This window comes from Pyxicephalus adspersus, chromosome 4 (genome assembly GCF_032062135.1).
Source record: "Pyxicephalus adspersus chromosome 4, UCB_Pads_2.0, whole genome shotgun sequence".
NCBI lineage: Eukaryota > Metazoa > Chordata > Amphibia > Anura > Pyxicephalidae > Pyxicephalus > Pyxicephalus adspersus.
This window is the reverse complement of record NC_092861.1, coordinates 47462820-47482523: the sequence shown is the minus strand read 5'-3', so window position 1 is coordinate 47482523 and position 19704 is coordinate 47462820. Positions and strand designations below refer to the sequence as shown.

Sequence of the window (19704 nt, the reverse complement as noted above, 5' to 3'; positions counted from 1 at the left end):
CCAATCTAGTATTATCTAAATGGCATACATACAGTTTCAGCACTGTTCTGTGTTGGGAATCATTATAAATGACTGCAAAATAAATACTGGGAATCACCTACCACACTGACACATGCTATTTACTTAGCAGAGCTTTATTAGGAAGGCATGGTACCATTGTGTGTCACAATCACAATGTCATGCTCTTGCTCTTTCCCTCACCTTGTCAAAAACCAGAATGCAACAGTACACAAGAGACTGGAGGCCTAACCAAAAATGTCATATTTTCAATTGTTCTGGTAGAGTGCTTTTTACAGGGACCTATCTTCAGTGGAAAACAAAATAAACAACTTGCTGCAACTTGAGAGAGGCAGGAAATGTGTATTTATTTAGTGAATGTAGGATTATATAACAAAAATATGTTTTTTTTTTAGAATTGAAGAAAAAAAAGATGCATTTTCAACTACAAATGAAAACACAAGTAATTTCTGGAGATTAGAAAAAAGCGTCATGCTTCACTATGCCAATAAAGGTTGCTAATTTGTGAATAATGAATGAAGAAAATTGAGTGTTGGTCTGGCAGTGCCAACATTTCAAGATCAAACATGCAGGACTGTTTTATGAGAATCATGGGTCAATTGTCTTCTGATCCAATTAATCTTAACCTCACCATAATACCAATAAGAATGCTGTTTTTATAGCATCCTATCATTTAAGCTCCTTCTACTGCCTGGAAACAGAATATTAGTGTTATGAGATAAACTTCCTCCAAGATGTGTCTTTGTTGTACTAAACCTTTGTAGGATTCATTTTTATAGGGATATTACAGAAGAGAATTCTAATCTAAACCATATTATTATTATTATTATACAGTATTTATATAGCGCCATCATATTACGCAGCGCTGTACAAAGTCCATAGTCGTGTCACTAACTGTCCCTCAAAGGAGCTCACAATCTAATTACCCTACCATAGTCATATGTGATTAATGTAGTCTAAGGTCAATTGTTAGAAGCCAATTAACCTAACTGCATGTTTTTGGGATGTGGGAGGAAACCAGAGTACCTGGAGGAAACCCACGCAGACACGGGGAGAACCTGCAAACTCCATGCAGATAATGTCCTAGCTGGGAATCGAACCTGGGACCTAGTGCTGCAAAGGCCAGAGTGCTAACCCCTAAGCCACCGTGCTGCCCTATCACTCAGTAGGTGTTTCTACAATAGCTTCCAAGACCCAACTCAAGTCTTTAGTTTACTTACTGAAATCACTGAAATGTATTATTTTCTGTTACACTATTCCTGCCTTTTACCTCTGTTTAGTATTTTTATTACACATTTTAACTAACCAATGTATTTATCATCCTATATCCATGTCCATCATATACTAAATGTTTACTACATTTAGTGGTAGTTTACTGTATTCTTTACAAACACTGTAGAGCTAAATCTACAATGACAAATTTTAAAGACCTATAAATGCCCATAAAGCTTTTGTATGTGAGTTTTTAAGTATTTATAAAGATATTTAAACCAATTTACTGTATGTAAAAAGAAGAGTTAGAATATTATTGGTGTTTGTAAGGCGTTGTAACACTTTCCAATGCTGTGGATGCATTATTTTTACAGCACATCAAGAATATGCTCTGGTGTGGCCAATTGGAATGAATAGGAATTTCAAACATGGGCCTGTAAATGCTCAGTTTAAATGCTGGGGAAACAGTCAGACAAACTTAGCCTAAATGAAGAACACAAATGAAAAAAGTGGATACAAATGTAGCAATGTATCTTTCATACATATGTATGTCTGTACTCAGTCCAGACCGGTAGTCACCAACCTTTTCAGTCCAGCAGACCACTAAAGTTTCCGGCTCCTGAATGCATGCGCAGGGAGCCGGGTATCAAAGGGGGAGAAACCTCCCCTGCCATCATGACATAACTTTAAAGTTGAAAAATAATTTTATTTTTTTTTTTTAGTTTTGTTATGCCTTTTTTGTATTTGGATTACATGATCACAAAAAAAGCAACGCATATCACAAAAAAAAAGCTTGGTTTGGCCTAGAAAACACAATATTTATTGCTTCATTACCTTATGTTATTGCCAAATCAACAGGTTAATAGCAAAAATTTAAAAATCGCTCTGTTCCATGATGGTTTTATAGGTGTGAAAGCTGAAATGAATAAAACGTGTGTGCCCAAACTTTTTTCCTGTTTCTTTGGAAAAGGACAGCAAAAAGAAATAAATAAAACTGTACAGGGGTAATAATTCTTCCCTAATATAGTTTAATATGTGATTTTTTTCCAACTGAATGGCAGTCTAAAGTTGTAAACATGTATTAAAATAATGAAAATACAACAATCATAATCTTTCCAAAACATTAACTTTATCGCACAACAAAACACTACAAATATTACACGCACTTGACCCCCTAAACTTTAACATATATTAAATCACAAGTCATACACCAATGCTCCAAATTAAAAATATATTTTCACACATATACAACTTTATTTGGCAGGCAATCACAAGATCCACAAAACACAATAACGAAATGTAATACTGTAGGCGATATGCCTATATGAGGGGCTTCCATGTTCCTATACATCCCCAGGACCACTTCAATATGTTTATCAGGACCATGTAACTTGAAATGACTGAGATTCATTATGGCTGTTTCATACAAACTTGAGCAAGATAATTTACCATTTTCTTTGCTCATGACAACAAATCCTTTCTTTTCTAAACTGCACTGAAAATCAATCTTCTCCTGCAATCTGACTAGCTACCAAGACTCACATTTGTCTGTGCTGAATGGTATAAATGACTTTCACTATGTACAAAGTCTACCGGATATAGTAATGCCACGGTTCTACAACAGAATTACTGCATGGGACTGCAAAAAAACCTCATTAGAACCCCTGGTTGTCTATTTCTTAAATAATGGAAGCCCCACTTAAACTTCACTTACCGTGTAGGACACAAAATCCTGGAAGAAGTTTAAACGTGAAAAAAGAAAGAACAAATTATACAACAAACATCAATGATATTATTAGGAAACAATGTGCTTATATATTATTTCCCAAGTGTGTATATATAAAGAACTAAAGCTCTTCAGAATCGTGGCCACCGGTATTCAATGCCTCTGGATGCATGACTCTCCCCATAAACACGACACAGCCTAAAAGAGAAGCAAAACCAGATTACAATGGATTTGTAGGGCATGCCTTATTTAAATTTGTAAAAATGTGTCAAGCAGAAGCTGGGAAGCAGTGATAAACATGCAAAACTGCAGAAGAATGCCTGTTGTGTAACAGGATTGCATGTTTGCTTGGAGTGTAGATGGGATGGAAGGAAGTAAAACAAGTGTCCTAGGAGCAATGTATGAGGCAGTACCCTGGAGAAAATACATGATAGCAATGTTAAAAAGACTACAGTGGAAAAAAATTATTTATTTTTAAAGAATTATAATGATCACTGCCTACCTGTGACTTCCTTTATTTTACATGCAACCATGCCTTTGATTTACTGATTCTACAATTATTTTTTTCTGGAAAGCTCAACTCTACCTCCTAATAAATGTCTGCCTGATTTTGGATGCTGTCTAAATATCAACTTACAACATAAATGGATACATTACTACCAGATCTAAGGATAATGGTGAAAGTATAATGTTTTGGTTCATCTCTGTGTCTGTGCTGGGACTTTCCTTCACCCACTGCAGGCAACCCTATAGGTAACAGAATATTTCTTTATGTAGGTTTACTATAGTCCCCTACAAAGCAGCACAAAGACATGGAGAAGTGAGTCACGCTATTAAGCTGTACAGGGCTACACAGTACTGTCGGACTTTATTTAGGAACTTGCTGCCAGTAGGAGAAAAAAAGATTAAGGTCACCAACCTGCCTAAACTTTTTTGGATCAATATACTGTTGGAATAAAATTTCAAATTAGTTGGCAAAAATATACAATTTACTTTGTGCTTGGCTTTTCGCCTAGGATTTCTCTTTATTAGGCAGGGAATATGTTATGTGTAACAAAGAGAAATTACTTTTCATTGCACATCTTACTTACACAAATTCAAATAGGAAGCTGTATGGCTACGACCATTTGCAGTATAGATTTTCTAGCATGTTACAAAAGAAATCGGTTTAGGCGTTCCTCATTTCAATGAAAAGAAGTTACTAACTGCTATTGGTTTTCCTATTTTTAGTTATTCTGGCCTAAACAAACAACGTAATTCAAATGCTCCAACTGTTTGATGGAACGGAGGACAGTCACATGGCTTGGGGGACAAAAGTGAGGCACAACAAAAGTGATTAAAGCTCAAAATCCATACACGCAAATGCATTGGGAACACTGCACATTCTATTCCAAATCAAAACAATAATAAAACTTGATCAAATTTGTTTTATTCCTTTACAGAAAGTGAAGAAAAGGGAATATTAGTATGTTCAAAATATTAGCAGTGCCTACAAACAATCTCTGTATAAACCGAAAAAATGTATCAAGATTTTGCTTTCCTTTGAACTAATATTTAGTTGTCTGACCAAGTCGACCAACTTCTGGGACCTATGAACAGGTATTCCGGCCCAGGATGATTGGACTACATTCCATAATTCTGCTTTTTTTGTGTTTGTCTTAGAAACAGCATTTTCTATTGTATTAAGGTCTGTGGATTGGGCTTGCCACTCCATACCATCAATCTTGTTGCTTTGGAACAAAGACTTTGCTTATTTACTGGTGTGTTTGAGGTCTTGTTGAAACACTCATTGCAAGAGCATTTATTCTTCAGCATTAGGCAATATGACCTCTTTAGCTATTTTGATATATTCAAACTGATCCATGATCTCCGGTATACAGGCCCAACATCATAGTATGAGAAAGATCTTCATATCATGAAGCTTGCTACCATGCTTCACTGTCTTCATAGTGTACCATATTCAGTGTATAGAGGTCGTCTGACAAACTGTCTTCTGCCCCTAGACCCAAAATGAACAATCTTGCTTTAATCAGTCCACAAAATGTTGCAGCATCTCTCTTTGGGACAGTCAGTGTGTTCCTTGGCAAACATTAACTTCTTCCACAGGTGTCTTTTTTCAAAAATTGGGACTTTACGAGACTTCTTGCCAATAGCTTGGCTTCACATATGCGTCTTCTAATTGTAACAGTGCTCACAAGTAACTTTAAACCTTCTTTCCTGGAGCTGATGTATAACTGAGTCTTTGGCATTTTGACTATTCTTCTATCCATTTGAACGGTAATTTTCTGTTTTCTCCCACTGCGTTCAGGTTTTGGTTGCCAATTTAAAGCATCTGAGATCATTTCAGCTGAGCAGCCTATAATTTTCTGCACTTCCTTATGTCACCCCCCCCTCCAATCAACTTTTAGATCAAAGTAAGCTGTTCTTCTCAACAATGTCTGGAACAACCCATTTTACTCAAGATTCTTAGAGAGAAATGCACTATAACCAGCATGTACAACATTTGCTGCCTTCCTTTCCTAAATAGGGGCTGTAATTGTCATCAGTTTTTTCATTGAATGAATGACTTCACCAATTGAACTCCACACTGATAGTATTTTGAACAGCATATTATCCCCTTTCCTTCACTTTCTGAAAAGGAAAACGTCAACAGGAGAGATGCGTCTTTATATACCCTTTTAGTGTTAATTCATACCCATTGAAATCAATGTAAGGTAAAAGATTCTTTAGTACTACACAGGTATTCCAAATTCAGTTGTCAATGACCTGACTTCAAACTAAAAGCTGACCAGTTGTTACAATTACTGCTAAATTTCACTAGTAAACCTGACGTATCTTCATTCTAGATAAGCTATGAATTCACTTTAAATTGTTCATGATATTTATTTAGGCTAATCACCCAATTCTGGTAATAAACTTATATGCATAAAAATTTAGATTTTTCAGGCTGACTTAACATTAATAGGTGCACTTTAAATTAATCATTGCTCCTTACACTGCTCTTTGATCTCAATGTTAATTTTTTCTTACATGTCAAATGCATCAGATTTAGAAGTACTGCATATACTGTAAATCTTATAAAGATAAAGTATATAAACTTACCAGTTCTGCGGTTTCGAATCACGAAGAAGAAAGGATGATCAAAAATAACCTGGGGGTACAGCACTGCCATTCTGCTATTGGCAATCATTCCTTTAAATTAAATAAAAACAGATAGCATTAAATATGGGGAAATTATATCCCTACTCACATTTTTCCTCACCTAGGTATACTAAGACAGGCTATCAATACATAAAATATATGCAATATCATTGCGGCCAAAAAAAGCTAGTAACTAAAAGTCAGAGGGCACTTGTAGTGCTTGTTTAGTGATTGATGCCTTTGGAATGGCATAGGATTGATAAAAAGAGAATTCTTGAATGGTGGGCTCAGCAACAGCAGCCTATGATTTTTCCCCATACAGGTTTCTTTCAGTGGCCAAATTAAAGCTTCCCTTCACTGTATCATAGTTGGCACAGAATGCTAGACCATTACAACCCTGGGGTACCCTGCAGCAACAATTGTGAAGGCACTAGAGATTGTCATCTGCAGGTTTTTATCTTGCGTCAGCAAGGTTAGTATTTTAAAGAGACCAACAGTGACCAATATATAACATGCACTCATTCTGGATAGGGACTAGGATATTGAACAACCTGCAAGCCTCTGGCAAGATTTCGCCCTAATAGTTTAGAGCCTGTCTTTTGGAAATACAACACTTGGGAAAAACTGGCTATTCTAGTGGGGAGATCTGGCCAATGGTGTAACTGAGTGAAAAATAGCCAGCTTTTGATTTGTACTAACATATCCAAGCAAAAGAGAAATATCAGCTCAGCTTTTGATAAAGTTCCCTCTTAAACATGTTTGGTTTTATATTCTAAATAGCTGAAGTCAAATTTATATGCAGTAATGCAAAACAAATGCAATTTTAAACAGCAGATGCACTTAATTGACACCCATTTAAAATGCTAATTAGAACAGCGTTTTAAAGACATGAGAAGCCACCCACAGTGAGCTTTGCAATTATCCTGAGATACATTAAGTACAGAAGAGCCCATTCTTTAAATACACTTTACCAAGATAAAGTGTACTTACCATCACAGACCAAGAGGAAGTATGTATACTAGATTTAAAAAGATCTAATAATAATAATCATATTATTATTAAAGCCTAATTGATCTAAACAAGATATCCATTAGGCAGTAAGCTTTGGTAAAGGTTTGTTACTGTTATAAACACTTTGTACCTGAAATATAAACAGGCTGCCTTTCCCATACACATTAATAACTTTCTAATTTATACAGTATCAAACAAAGCTGTTCTTTAAAACTACAGGAGAATTTCTATAACTCACTGCCCAATTGCTACAGGAACTGAAAGGGTTATTTAAAGCAGATTTTTACACTAGAACTTGATGGTCATCACTACATTGCAAAATATTCATGTAATACTATACCAGAGGTTGCAGCGGCTTCAGCTCCCTCTTCATTAACCTCTAAATAGGACTTGTGAACAGCTCTGTCCACATAGAGGTCCTTATGTTCTGGAAACAATCACACAGATGAAACAAGTTAGCTTTTACATTATTATATGCCCTTAAGAGAGAGAGAATTAAAGAAAATGGTGAAATTAAAAGCTAAAAACCTTCAACACAGTTTTTTGGGGAAAAAAAAGCAAAATAAGTTTCACCCATTAAAAGTAATTTATGGCAAACCTGTACAATTGAAATTAATGAAGAATGACCAAACAGAAGTTATATTCAATGTAAAAAGTGTCAATTGATGGGTAGATCCATAGATACTGACTTGTGGGGTTATGTACAAAACATATCTATAAATGTTAAACTTGATTGACGCAGTATTTGACACAATCCCTAAATGTTCAATAGGGAGGATGTGGAAAGGGCTGTACTGAATTTTTGAAAAAAAAAACCTATTTGGTTTAGTTGTCTTATAATTATCTTCTTCATCATTAGGTTGCGAAGGCAAACAAAGCAGCAGGGGAGAATTTCTATTACTGGTGTATGAGCAGCAATTCCACTGCCAACCTGCTCCTCCATTGTCCCACTTAATTTGAAAGTTCTTTAATTAGCCAAGGTCACATTCCCTGCTGATTAGGGAACTGTAAATGTGAAATAAAGGGGGTGGCGTTGGACTACTGGAGAGAGACTACTGCTCACACAGATACCAGGGGGGCTTCTCTGCAGCCTACTGCCTACGAGAGAGGAGTTTCATCACTGCAGCAATCAAGACTGAATGGGAGTGCAGAGCCCCCAGGATACCTACGTCACGCATCCCGGGGGGCTCTGGCTGCTCCTTTTGCACATGCCCGATCTCCGGCATGCACAGAAGGGGCATTTTTTTTCACTAACAGGAAAGAGATGCTGATCTCACGCATGCACAGTGAGATCGGCTCCCATTTTTTCCCTTTGCAGAAGGCTACGTCACCCAATCTCGTACCTGTTCAGTGCTAGATCGGGTGACGCAGCAAAAAGACCGGAAGAGAAGACAGAAGATGGTGGCTTCCTAAGCGCCGGAACCATGATGAATTTTAGGATGACATGGGAGAGGATCGAGGGAAGGTCCAGTGCCATCAAGGGTCTGCGGGATTTAAGTGTGATTTTTTTTAATTTCACTTTAGTTCCGCTTTAAAGACAAGGTCATTTAAACATCGAAGTTTTATTCATTTTCAATTGAAATTTTTTTTTTTTTTGGAACTTCAAATTAGAATTTAATTGATTAGATCTGTGACCGGCTTACTGAACACTGTGGAGTAGTGGTAAGGTTTGTTTTTTTCTTTAATTGAAGCAGCTTTTAAAGGGAAAATAACAAAGTTTCTTTATAAAGCAACTCAGAATAATAATGTTTCTCAGCAATAATTGTAAGAAGAAGCCAAGATGAATTAAAGCAGTTATTCCTGGATACAGCATGTTGTGTAACTTGCACACATACAAAACAACTATTTTAGGTACATTTTCATTGTGTCTATTCTGAAGCATACAAAACATAAAACGACCTGTGTGGATTATAACCCATTCATTATTAACGTGATGTGCCATCTAGTAAATAATAAAGAGAAATGCAAGCTAGGAAGTACAGTGACAACAAAGTGAGCAGGAAATGGAAGTCACAAACACTGCAGATTTATCATACCAGATATTGCAGACAGATCAGCTTTTCTTCCAAATATCTCTACAATGCCAACTCTTGCTAGCACATCCTTCAGATTGATGGTCTCCTCAACTTTAAACCTGAAAGACAAGTTATCCAATGTGAAAGCAGCATATTTCTAAAATGTTTATTCCATAAAATAGGCAAAATAGCACAATTGTCATCTGTTGAAAAGGATGCTTACATAAAGTGGCTTCACCTCTAAAACCATGTCTAAAACCTGCCATGTCTAGATTTATGTTCTTCCTGTGTGCACCGAGTTAACTCCTCATGCTCCGATGATTTTTCATAGTCCACAAACAAAATTTTAGATTATACGGCTCTTGATTGAGCTAGCCCTACTAAACTCAGTAAGGCATCTGTACAAGTAATTTAGGTGGAAATTTTACACTGAAAGCTTCTTTGAAGTGGGGATAGAAGTGAAAATTTATGATAGAATAATGTTATATACAAAGTGCAATAAAAAAGGCTAAACCATACAAGTTAAATGAAAAAAGTTGACCAAAAAGAAATTGTTACAACAGAACTAAAGTTAAAAAAAGAAAAACTGTGTGGTTTGTGTGCCTAGGCTCATATATACGTTGAGTGTGAGACCATGTAAGCCATGGACACCTTTGATCGGGAGTCTTACTAGATTTGAAGTAAAACACATCGGGCCTGATTTATTAAAGCTCTCCAAGGTTGGAAAGGATACACTCTCATCATTGAAGCTGGGTGATCCACCAAACCTGGAATGGATTTCTTCATTCATTTGCTATTTGTTAGCAAATGTTTTGAATCCTGGACCAGATCCATTCCAGGTTTGCTGGATCATTCAGATTCACTGATGAATGTGTATCCTCTTCAGCCTTGGAAAGCTTTAATAAATCAGGCCCATTATGTCACACCTATGTTACTCACTGTTCTCCTTGAGGAAGATTGATTTCTATTTGATGACCTGTAGACCAACATCGCTCAACTTTTTATTCACACAAGTCAGTAATAATAAAAATATCAAGTGCATAGGGACGCATGTTTGGTTATCTACCTACCTTATGCTTGGTTATCTACCTACCTTAAGGTTAAGTATAAGGTTAAGTTACCTTATAGTTAAGGTCCTCCTTATGTATTTTAAGAATTCACCCTTGCAATGTTTACATTATTTTTGAATGGTGTTAAGATACACCAATTGTCAAGGAATTGTGATAAATGATGTCTAATTTTTAAATGTTTAAAGTGTAGTATCATGTTTCTGCTAATGGAAAGAGGGGTTGTACAAAATGCAGAATTCAGATAATGTCAATGATGTTTTAATGTTCAAGTTTGTAACATAAAACAGTATTGTTCTCTTAAATTAGATTGGTTAGGTCGTTGTCATTCTTGACTTACAGTCCTGGAGTCCTAAGTTCAGTTCACACTATATTATCTGCAATGGTTCTACATGTTCCCCCCAGATTTGTGTGTTTTTTCTATGATCCAAAAATATATCATTCATATACTAATGTTAAGTACAATGTATACCTAATGCCACTCTTTGTCTGACTGGTATTTGCTATAAACTGTAAGAGGTTTCAGGGCAAGGACTGATACAGATGTTACATATTCGTATTTGTACAGCTCTGCAACTTGTTGCTGAAATCTAAATTTAATATGTAAATAAATAAATGGGGGCAAGTTTATCTATAATAGGAGATTAAAAACATTTGGTATAGAAAGGTCTTGTAAAATAAATCTAGATACTTAGGCGCAAAATGTCACACCATATGCCAGTTAGGCCATCTATGCCATCATTCCATATCCCACTTTTCCGCATGAAAGCAAATGAGCACAAGTAAGCACAGACATTATTTCAAGACAAATTGTCCAATGTTTTCAACTTGAACTTCCAATAATTACTATCTGTGTTAATGTAGGATACAAAAAAAAAAAAAAAATTCTAAACACCACAATGTCAATTAATATAATTTCTGACATATGTACAGAATGGATAAACCATATGATGGACTCCTACAAATAATTAAAATGCATTATTAGTTCACAGCAGATTTCAAGAACCATCTGGTCAGAGACAAGAAGAATCAAGGCCTGCTCAGCAATTTACAAAGATAATATAGGAATGCATTTAGGTTTTGAATGTTTCCAAAGATCAGCAGTTATTTTTCAGACTAGATGTATTATTATTATTTATTTATATATATATATATATATATTTTATGTGATCAATTTACTTCACTGATTAGTATAGAGGAGAGTCCTGAGAGTCCAAATCCATCTCGACTTTATAGGAACAAACAATATTTGTAATATTTAGGCAATTTTTAATTTTAGCCATGAACTTCAGCCTGGCCCATCACTGGCCAATTCTTGATTGTTCGCCAACTAGTAAAGAGGCATAGAAGTTTAACAGGTATCCAGCCTACTAGTTTTATTGTGGTTGTTTCTTTCTAACTGTGTGATGGTCAGACTGTGCCCCACCTTTGATGTTGTTGTGAACTTTCTCCTTGTGGACAAATAAATAAAATGAAAAAAAAGGGAACCCAGCCAAGTTCAACTTCAAAAAGTTAAAATTTGCCTAGCTGAATACACGTCTGGGTTTTCCAGGAAGGGAATTTTATTTGGGCTAACCTTTGCCTAGTTTGAATTGCCCTCTTTGTAATCATCTGACTTTAGAAAATTTAATTCTGATAGGTTGCTGCACCTAAACAAGAACTTTGTATTGAATAAGGCAAATATTGTCATAGATATAGATGTGCTGTTGTGAAAAAAAAACAAAAAAAACAGGTGTGCTAGAAAAAGGTGAAGACTACCTAATATTACATTGTTTTATTCATTTTTATTCTATCCGACAGTAAACCTGCCCAGATTCCATTAGAACAATCCTCAGTTCAGTGATTTTCTTCAACACAAAATATTCTTTTATAACACAGATACATTTTTTCCTATTGTACAGCTCATAAATGGAGGCAAAAAATCGATTTAGGAGATTTACATTGGTAGGTTTTTTCTGCTTTCATACAATGCACACTCTGTAGGCCTTGTTATTTTAAACTTGAAGAAATGAGTTTCCTTCTAATGTTTTCCTGACGAGGCTTAGCCAAAGGAGAACTTATCACTCTTGCTCTTTTGGTTTTCATTCTCCGTGGACATTATCTGGATTCTGCACTTTGCGGAATGCCTCTTCTAGTCAGTAGATATAAATATTTATAACTGTTTATATAATGCTTTGATAAAATTCCACACTGCTTGTGCATCTGGAATCAGAAGGCAGCAGTAAATCTCACAGCCCTAAGTAGGGAAATTACAGAATCACTACATCAAATTTCAATCTTGCAATCCTACAGAAGGCTGTACATCAAAATGAAATAAAGCAAAAACTGAGCTGGACTTTTTCCTACCAGGGACAGAAATGATTTTTATTCAGACATTGCGGTAAATTAGTTTCACTACCAACACCCTGATCAAAAGGGAAATATGAATTAGCCAATGTCAAACATGAAAGATTATCTAAATGATTAAGTGGCTTACCCACTGGACCAAAAGATTATTTACTGAAAACAATGCTTTCTTCGTCATGCTGAGATGCTGAACACACAAAAAAAGGAGTTGGATGGATGCTTTTTTTAGCTGGTCAAATGCCTTTCTTCTAACAGCATCTCTATACTGTCTCTATATAAACTAAAGTATATAACCTTTGTAGATAGGCTGTGGTAGGGTAAATTATTTCAAATTAAAATATAAAAATGCCACTACCGATGCAATCAGGAGCTCAGATGTCAATCAAAGCTTAACAGTTGTTGGTATGTCAACTGTCTGACTTCACACATAATTTTCTATCTTTTGAATGTAAACTCAGGCAAGTTAAAAAAAACAATAACTGTTAAATAAACAATGTGACAAAGTGTCAAATCTCAGAGAAAGCAAATAAACCTAAATATGGGTAAATATAAATCCTTTATGAATATACCTGTGCCATTATAATACAATGAGTATTCCGTAACCTGCATAAGATCAATTGTGACTAAATCTCATGCATTTTAATGCAGTTGTTTGATGAGTTTTTGTGATTAGTTATCAATACAACAATCACATCTTAGAAAAACTGAAGCCTGTGTATGTATGTTTTGTACTTGTATGTACTTATTGCACTTCAAGAGGACTGAAATTGAAGTCGGTTGTGCATTCTTTTACAATTTGACTGTGAATCTGCACATGCACATCAGCTTAAAGTGAATAGAATAGGAAATAGAAATTCACATATTCTCTAGCAATACATTTCCTTCACTTTCCTTTCAGCAGTTGAATATACAGAAAAATACTTGGTCCTTTTCTCCATGTGACAGCAATAGAGCTGTGCCTTAAGGTGGATGTCAGTACTTGTGTTACTCTTTAGGCAAACTCTATGATCCTTTGGAAAACCTTTAAATCTTAGGGCCTTGATCCTTCTTCAAGTCAAGATTAAGCACTTTCCCTCTCATATTGCTGAATGAGCTAAAAGCAGGTAGAAGTTAATATCAAGTGAAAAAAAAAAACTCTGTGCAACTAATGCCTACAGTCCAAACCGCACCATAGTGATCAATAGGAACACAAACATGCTAACATTACAACTTTCCTGCACTGGGGGCACTTTTTTGGACCAGGTAAGGTTCAATCTGATGTTATATGAAATGCAATGTAGTGAGCATTGTGCAGAGACTTGATTTACCCCATTACTGAAGCACTTGATATGAACTACGCTGCAGTGTGGTGTAGTAGTAAAATAGAGGAAACATTTGGCAAACACAAACTGGCAATTTTACTGAGAAATCAGGTTCACTGTAATTCACCACTTATCCCTACTGTATAATTTTTATATCTAATGGGTTATAAAGATGTGTAAAATGTGCATCCAATTCACCGGACTTTATACTAAAAACCTTTTCATGATGGGTTTTTATTTATCTGATTTACAAGGAGAAATAACAAAAAAAGGAGAAAGGTTTTTCTGTAACAAAGTTATTTGATAACAATATCAGATCATTCATAGTTAGAATAGCAGTAAAGCTGGGAAAACCAAGCTTACAGGAAAAAAAAAAAAAGTTTAGGGGAAGGCCACATTCCCTGTTTTATAAATAGAACCCATTGAGTGGATTATGGATATATATATAACCAGGTTGTGATAAATTGAAATTACCACTATCCCTTTAATCACCTGGGACCTCCCAATTGGTTCTTCATTGTGACTGACATTTTCGCCCAGTCCATTTTAGTGGGGTGCATCAACCAGCATATTGTTGCATCTGCTCATTTTTCCTAATCTCGCTGAGAAAGAACAATCTGTGAGTTAGAATGCCAGGGATGCCGTGCCAATTTGCAGCATGGTAGGGATATCTCTGGTATTCCACCCATTGCTTTGCAACCACATGCTAGCAGTTTATGACAACTTGGCCAATGAGCCAACAGGAGCCAGCCAATAAAATCACAGGCTTAAATGGACCAACTACTGGGCAAGCTGGATGACAAGCAAAACAATAGCAAAACTATAGCATACCATACTTTTAAGGTGTTTTATTTTATATCTTTCTATTTTTAACTTATTCATTATGTAAATAATATTTTGTTTATTAAACATATTAAGAATTTTCTAAAAATGTTTTGATCTTTCCTTCACCCCCACTTCCTCCGACTCAAACCTCTGAATATAATTTTTCATACCTATACCTATACTGTACCTATAATTCTAAATGCCTTTGTATCTATTCTTGATATGCTGTTTTATGTAAAGGTAATCTCTGCTCATGCACATTTTCCCAATATATGCTTAGCTTTATGTGATCACGTTTGTTTTTTTACACAGCTATAAACTGAAGCTTTAAAACCCAAGCAACGATATAACCAACATTCTTTTTTGCAGACCTATACATACAAATATGTATCCTACCTTGGCAGGTAAACTTCCACTTTCTGCTTTTTCACAGCATTAGCCCATTCCTCAATAAGTGAGGCTTTGACTAAAGGTTCAAGTGTTGCCAGAGGAACTTCCTGTCTGGAAAGCAGGAGCATAAGACTAAGTTCATCTCCTTCATATGGCATCTCCAGGACCTGGTAAACTCCGCCAGCCTCATTTGAGCCATCAGTAAACTCTCCTGCAATTAGGAGAGAAACATGGCTATAATAACAGCTTAAAAAGACAACAAAACTGTAAAGAGTGTCCTGTCCTAAACAATATTTAAATTACAAAAATACCATACCATTTTTATTCTATCAATACTGATTTAAAGGTACTTGGGCACTTTATTTACCTTTACACAGTCTTTCTAAATCTCAATGTTCTGTGTCGGATTACACATTTACTTTTACAGTAGCCCCTGGTGAAGATGTGTATGAGCCATTATGGAAATTATATAAAAAAAAAAAAAAGAAGTCAAATAGTTCAAAACATTTTCAAATAGGATATAGAATGGAAGAAAATATTCATATACTTTGTCACATTTCAAAAACTTATAATTTTGGTAATTCACTGGCCAGAAGTGATAAAGATAAGCACAGCTCTGCAACTATCACTGACTACCACTTAACAATCTTGGTTATTAATAGCAACTTGCTTCCAGTGAAGAGATCAAAAACAGGTATCTACAATTTCCATCCATCTGATTTATTTGTATATCAATGAGGTGTAGTTGGCTTCTGCAATCATCAGTAGTGATATTGGAGAGGTGTAACATTCAGGAAAACACAAGGAAACCTTAGCTTGATTATGTTTCAAATTCTCTCTGCCTTGTAATGGTAATAAAATGACTAATACATGTGTCAGTTCTGAATTATTTTTACTTCATTTGCTTTTAGGTTTTCCAACTATTGTGAACAGATGACTATTGCATCAGTTGTTACTTTCAAACTGTGCACATCTTTTATAAAAAACAAACGCATACACGAATCGCGGTAGTTTACAGTTACCACGTTATATGTACACACCAACAGTAAATACCAGCTGGCACTTTATATTTTCTGTTGTATGGGATTTGGGTTCCTTGTATCTGCTTTTTTTAATTCTACAACTATGTTCTCAAGGACAATAACGCTAACTACAGACATAAGCCTGCTCACAGCATACAAAAGTTTTTTCCATCAAATGTAACAGTTTGCCTTCTGAATGGATTGTTTCCACAGTACACAGTGATTATACAGGATAATATTAAATTGATGCTTCTAGGCAAGTGAAATCATTATGTACATGTGTAGATGTTTGATTATCCTATATAGAATCCAACAACTGATGGAAAATAGAATTAAACATTCCAGCTCACAAAGAGATTTTTATGATAATGTTTGTCTACAAAATATTTTTATGAAAAGATTTCTTAGGTCACCACTATCTAATGCAGGCACATAAAAATCAGACAAAACAGTGGACCAAACTAGGTTAACTAAATAATTAGGGGTTTTCACCGATTCACTCAATGAGCTTGATTTATTAAAGTTCTCCAAGAATGGAGAGTATATACTTTCTTCAGTGAAGCTGGGTGATCCAGCAAACCTGGAATGGATTTTCTAAGATCATTTGCTATTTGTTAGCAAATGTTCCTAATCCTGGACCAAATCCATTCCAGGATTTTTGGATCTCCCAGCTTCACCAAAGAAAGTGTATTCTCTCCAGCCTTGGAAAGCTTTAATAAATCAGGACAAATGAGTGTAAATGCACTGGAGTCCCCTGCTGGTACATCCACTAACCCCCAGAAGGACTCTACCAGCATTCAGCGACCTTCACGCTTCTGGGAGGCTTTATTGCCCTACCACATTTCTCACACTGTGTCCTTAGTACACTGTAGTACACCAGAGCCTACTATTACAGAGGAACGATACCCTTCATGGCCTCAGTTCCTGACCTATTAGCTTCCTGCTACCTGGCATTCTTGTCTTTCTATTCTCACCTGTTTGGACTGACAGCAAATGGGTATGGTGGACTTTGTGTAGATGGGGCAAGAAGAATTGGCACATGTAGATCAGAGAAGAGTGCAGACTTCCTAACCAGAAGATTAGGACAGTGGCATTGGGACAGAAGAAACCAGAGACTACAGCCAGCTAGATAACAAAACATTTTTTGTTGAATTGGCTGCAAAATTATGAATGCAAGTGTGGCACCTATAGAACAGCTCGGGCACTTTTTACCTTAAGCTACAGATGACTACAGAGAAGAAGAAGCAGTTTGTTACTTATAAAATACTAGTTTGACATGTCTGATCAAAAAAGTGAGCTCATAAAATCCTGCAGGTCCATGTTCCAGGCCACTGCAGGGATACATATTTTTAAAGGCCTTCAGACCCTATCTTTTTGTGTAGAAAAATCACCCACATCTCCCAGAAGTGAAGGTAAATACTTTTTAACTTTTTTACAATAGCTTTATTTCGTATATGTCTTTGCAAGTTGTAGGGGTGTGGGGCTTTCAATAGATCCAACCATCCATTTTCATGTTTAATCTACTAGTGACATGAGACTTTTAGAACTCAGCAGTCAGTATCAATTTTAAAGTTTTTAAAGTTGTGGAAGAACTAATCTGTATTCTCCACATCAGCCAATCAGAGTATCCTTCAAATTCTGCCAGTGCAGTACAAAGGCAATTTGTTTGGCTATTGTGGAGACTTTTATGACATTTAGCTGATTAAACATAAGAAATTCTCATGCTCACAATCTCTACCCCAATAATATATCAATTCCGAAGCTTGTCCAGACCTCAGAGTCAATTACCCCATCCATTCTCTCCTGAATTTGCATACAAATTGTTCTGATCTTGTTATCCCAAAAGCCAAGGAGTTTAGATAAATAGATAAGCAGGAAAAACAAAGATTAATCACACTTAGATGTTTGGAAATACTTATGAAGGTAAAAATGTATAAATGTGTAAGATACAATATTATTTCGATGACAGCGCAATAAAGCTGAATGCCAGGAAACTAAATACACAATTCAAATTCATATGTATCGAAATGGTCTTTCATAACAAAGGATTGGTAATGCTTTTTTATCTAATAATGAAATCCACACCCCCTGTCAAATCCAAAAACTTTCACTGGTGTGAAAGTGAAGTTTGGTTTACTACATTCACCCAGCCAGCTGATTGGATATGTGAAGCACATATCCAGCTCCCCTAAATTACTGATCAACATTAGGTCCACTGGTGGATAAATCCTTTTTAAAAGAGTTAGGCTAGGTACACACGTGCAATAATTATTGTTTGAAAACAAATGATCAACAATTATTCCTGGTTATTTTGAACAATCCTATTGTGCACAATTCTATACATGCTGTAACTATATGATTGTTCAAATATAAATCCACCAATAATGTACACACTATATACGATCGTTCGAATGATGCAGGAAGTGACATGTAGAAGAAACTGTATCACAGAACAATCCAGGATCACTGTACGACTCTACGCACAATAGATTACGAACGATTGTTGCCCAATCAGATCCGCCAGCACGGTCGTTCTTTTCCAGTGAGATGCCTTGTTCGTTGACCAGTTGTTGTGCACTTTATTTGTTAACAATTATCAAACGATCTGTTGTGGATCGTTTGATTCCAACGACAATTATTACATGTGTATATGCAGCCTTAGTCCTGGAGCAAGTAGCCAAGAAAGGAACCGCTACTAGTTGCTTCCCAAGTGTGTCTATGCAAGTTTTATTGTTTCTATAGTGTGTAGAAAAAATAATCTCTCTTGTTGTGGAGGTAAAATACCCTAAAATCTTTCAGGGCTGATATGTTCCAAAAACACAATGATCATTCACTTACCATAATAAAACTCCCCTTTCTGGTACATCATTGGGATCTGTACTTCACTTTCATCATCTTTAGTGAAGGAAAATGTTCTGGTGTTCTCAGGCCTAAACTGGGATTTCCAGTTGCCCTTAAAATAGATAGCATTGACAAGAACCAATTTTGTTAGCTCAGTGAAGTCCTCAGAGGAGAAAAGATTGTGTATGCGATCTGTTGGATAAAAAGAATATAAACCAATGTAAGAACAGAATAATAGTGTCAACTTCAAGATATGCAATATTTTCCAAATCCATAAAGAACCATCAATTGCAAATAAAAAAAAAAAAACAGGAGATACACGAGGAGATAAAAACGTAAACAGGAGATACACTCTGGCATAACACCCCTGTTTCCCACTGCCATATGGTCTATACAGGATCCTATGTGCCTTTGTCCTCAAGTAATGTCAAAACGCAATATATCCCCATAATAATACAGTACTACAGTGCTGGACACAGCCACAATGCATGGTTAGATCATATCCATATCCTGAGGGAGAGCTGTATGTGTGAGAAATAAAACATTTTGTTCTTGCTGTGATTTCATTTGTCACTGGCAGTAGTCCTGGTTTGTTTGCACTGCAATTGGAGGCTTATCTTAAAAAGGAATCAAGAGTAAACAGTTCCATCTGGCTCAGGCATCCTGAGATAAACTGAGTTTAACCCTTTCAGGTACCTATTTTTCAAAAAGGTTCAATTCCTGGAAGAAATATAGGTACAGGCAAATCTCTGGGAACACAGGGACATTTTTTATTATAGTTCATTGTAC

General features: G+C 35.9%; 1 protein-coding gene across 1 annotated transcript in view; it reads right to left on the bottom strand.

Annotated features, from left to right (window-relative positions):
- Positions 1-2339: 2339 nt before the first annotated feature.
- Positions 2340-19704, bottom strand: part of SERPINI1 (serpin family I member 1) — a 28044-nt gene continuing 10679 nt past the window's right edge. Inside the window, exons 4-9 of the mRNA XM_072408059.1 lie at positions 18913-19107; positions 15059-15263; positions 9145-9242; positions 7449-7535; positions 6059-6148; positions 2340-3154 (exon numbers count right to left, since the gene is read on the bottom strand). Coding sequence (XP_072264160.1) covers positions 3078-3154; positions 6059-6148; positions 7449-7535; positions 9145-9242; positions 15059-15263; positions 18913-19107 — 752 coding nt within the window. The 3' untranslated portion in view covers positions 2340-3077. The remainder of the gene's footprint in view (positions 3155-6058; positions 6149-7448; positions 7536-9144; positions 9243-15058; positions 15264-18912; positions 19108-19704) is intronic.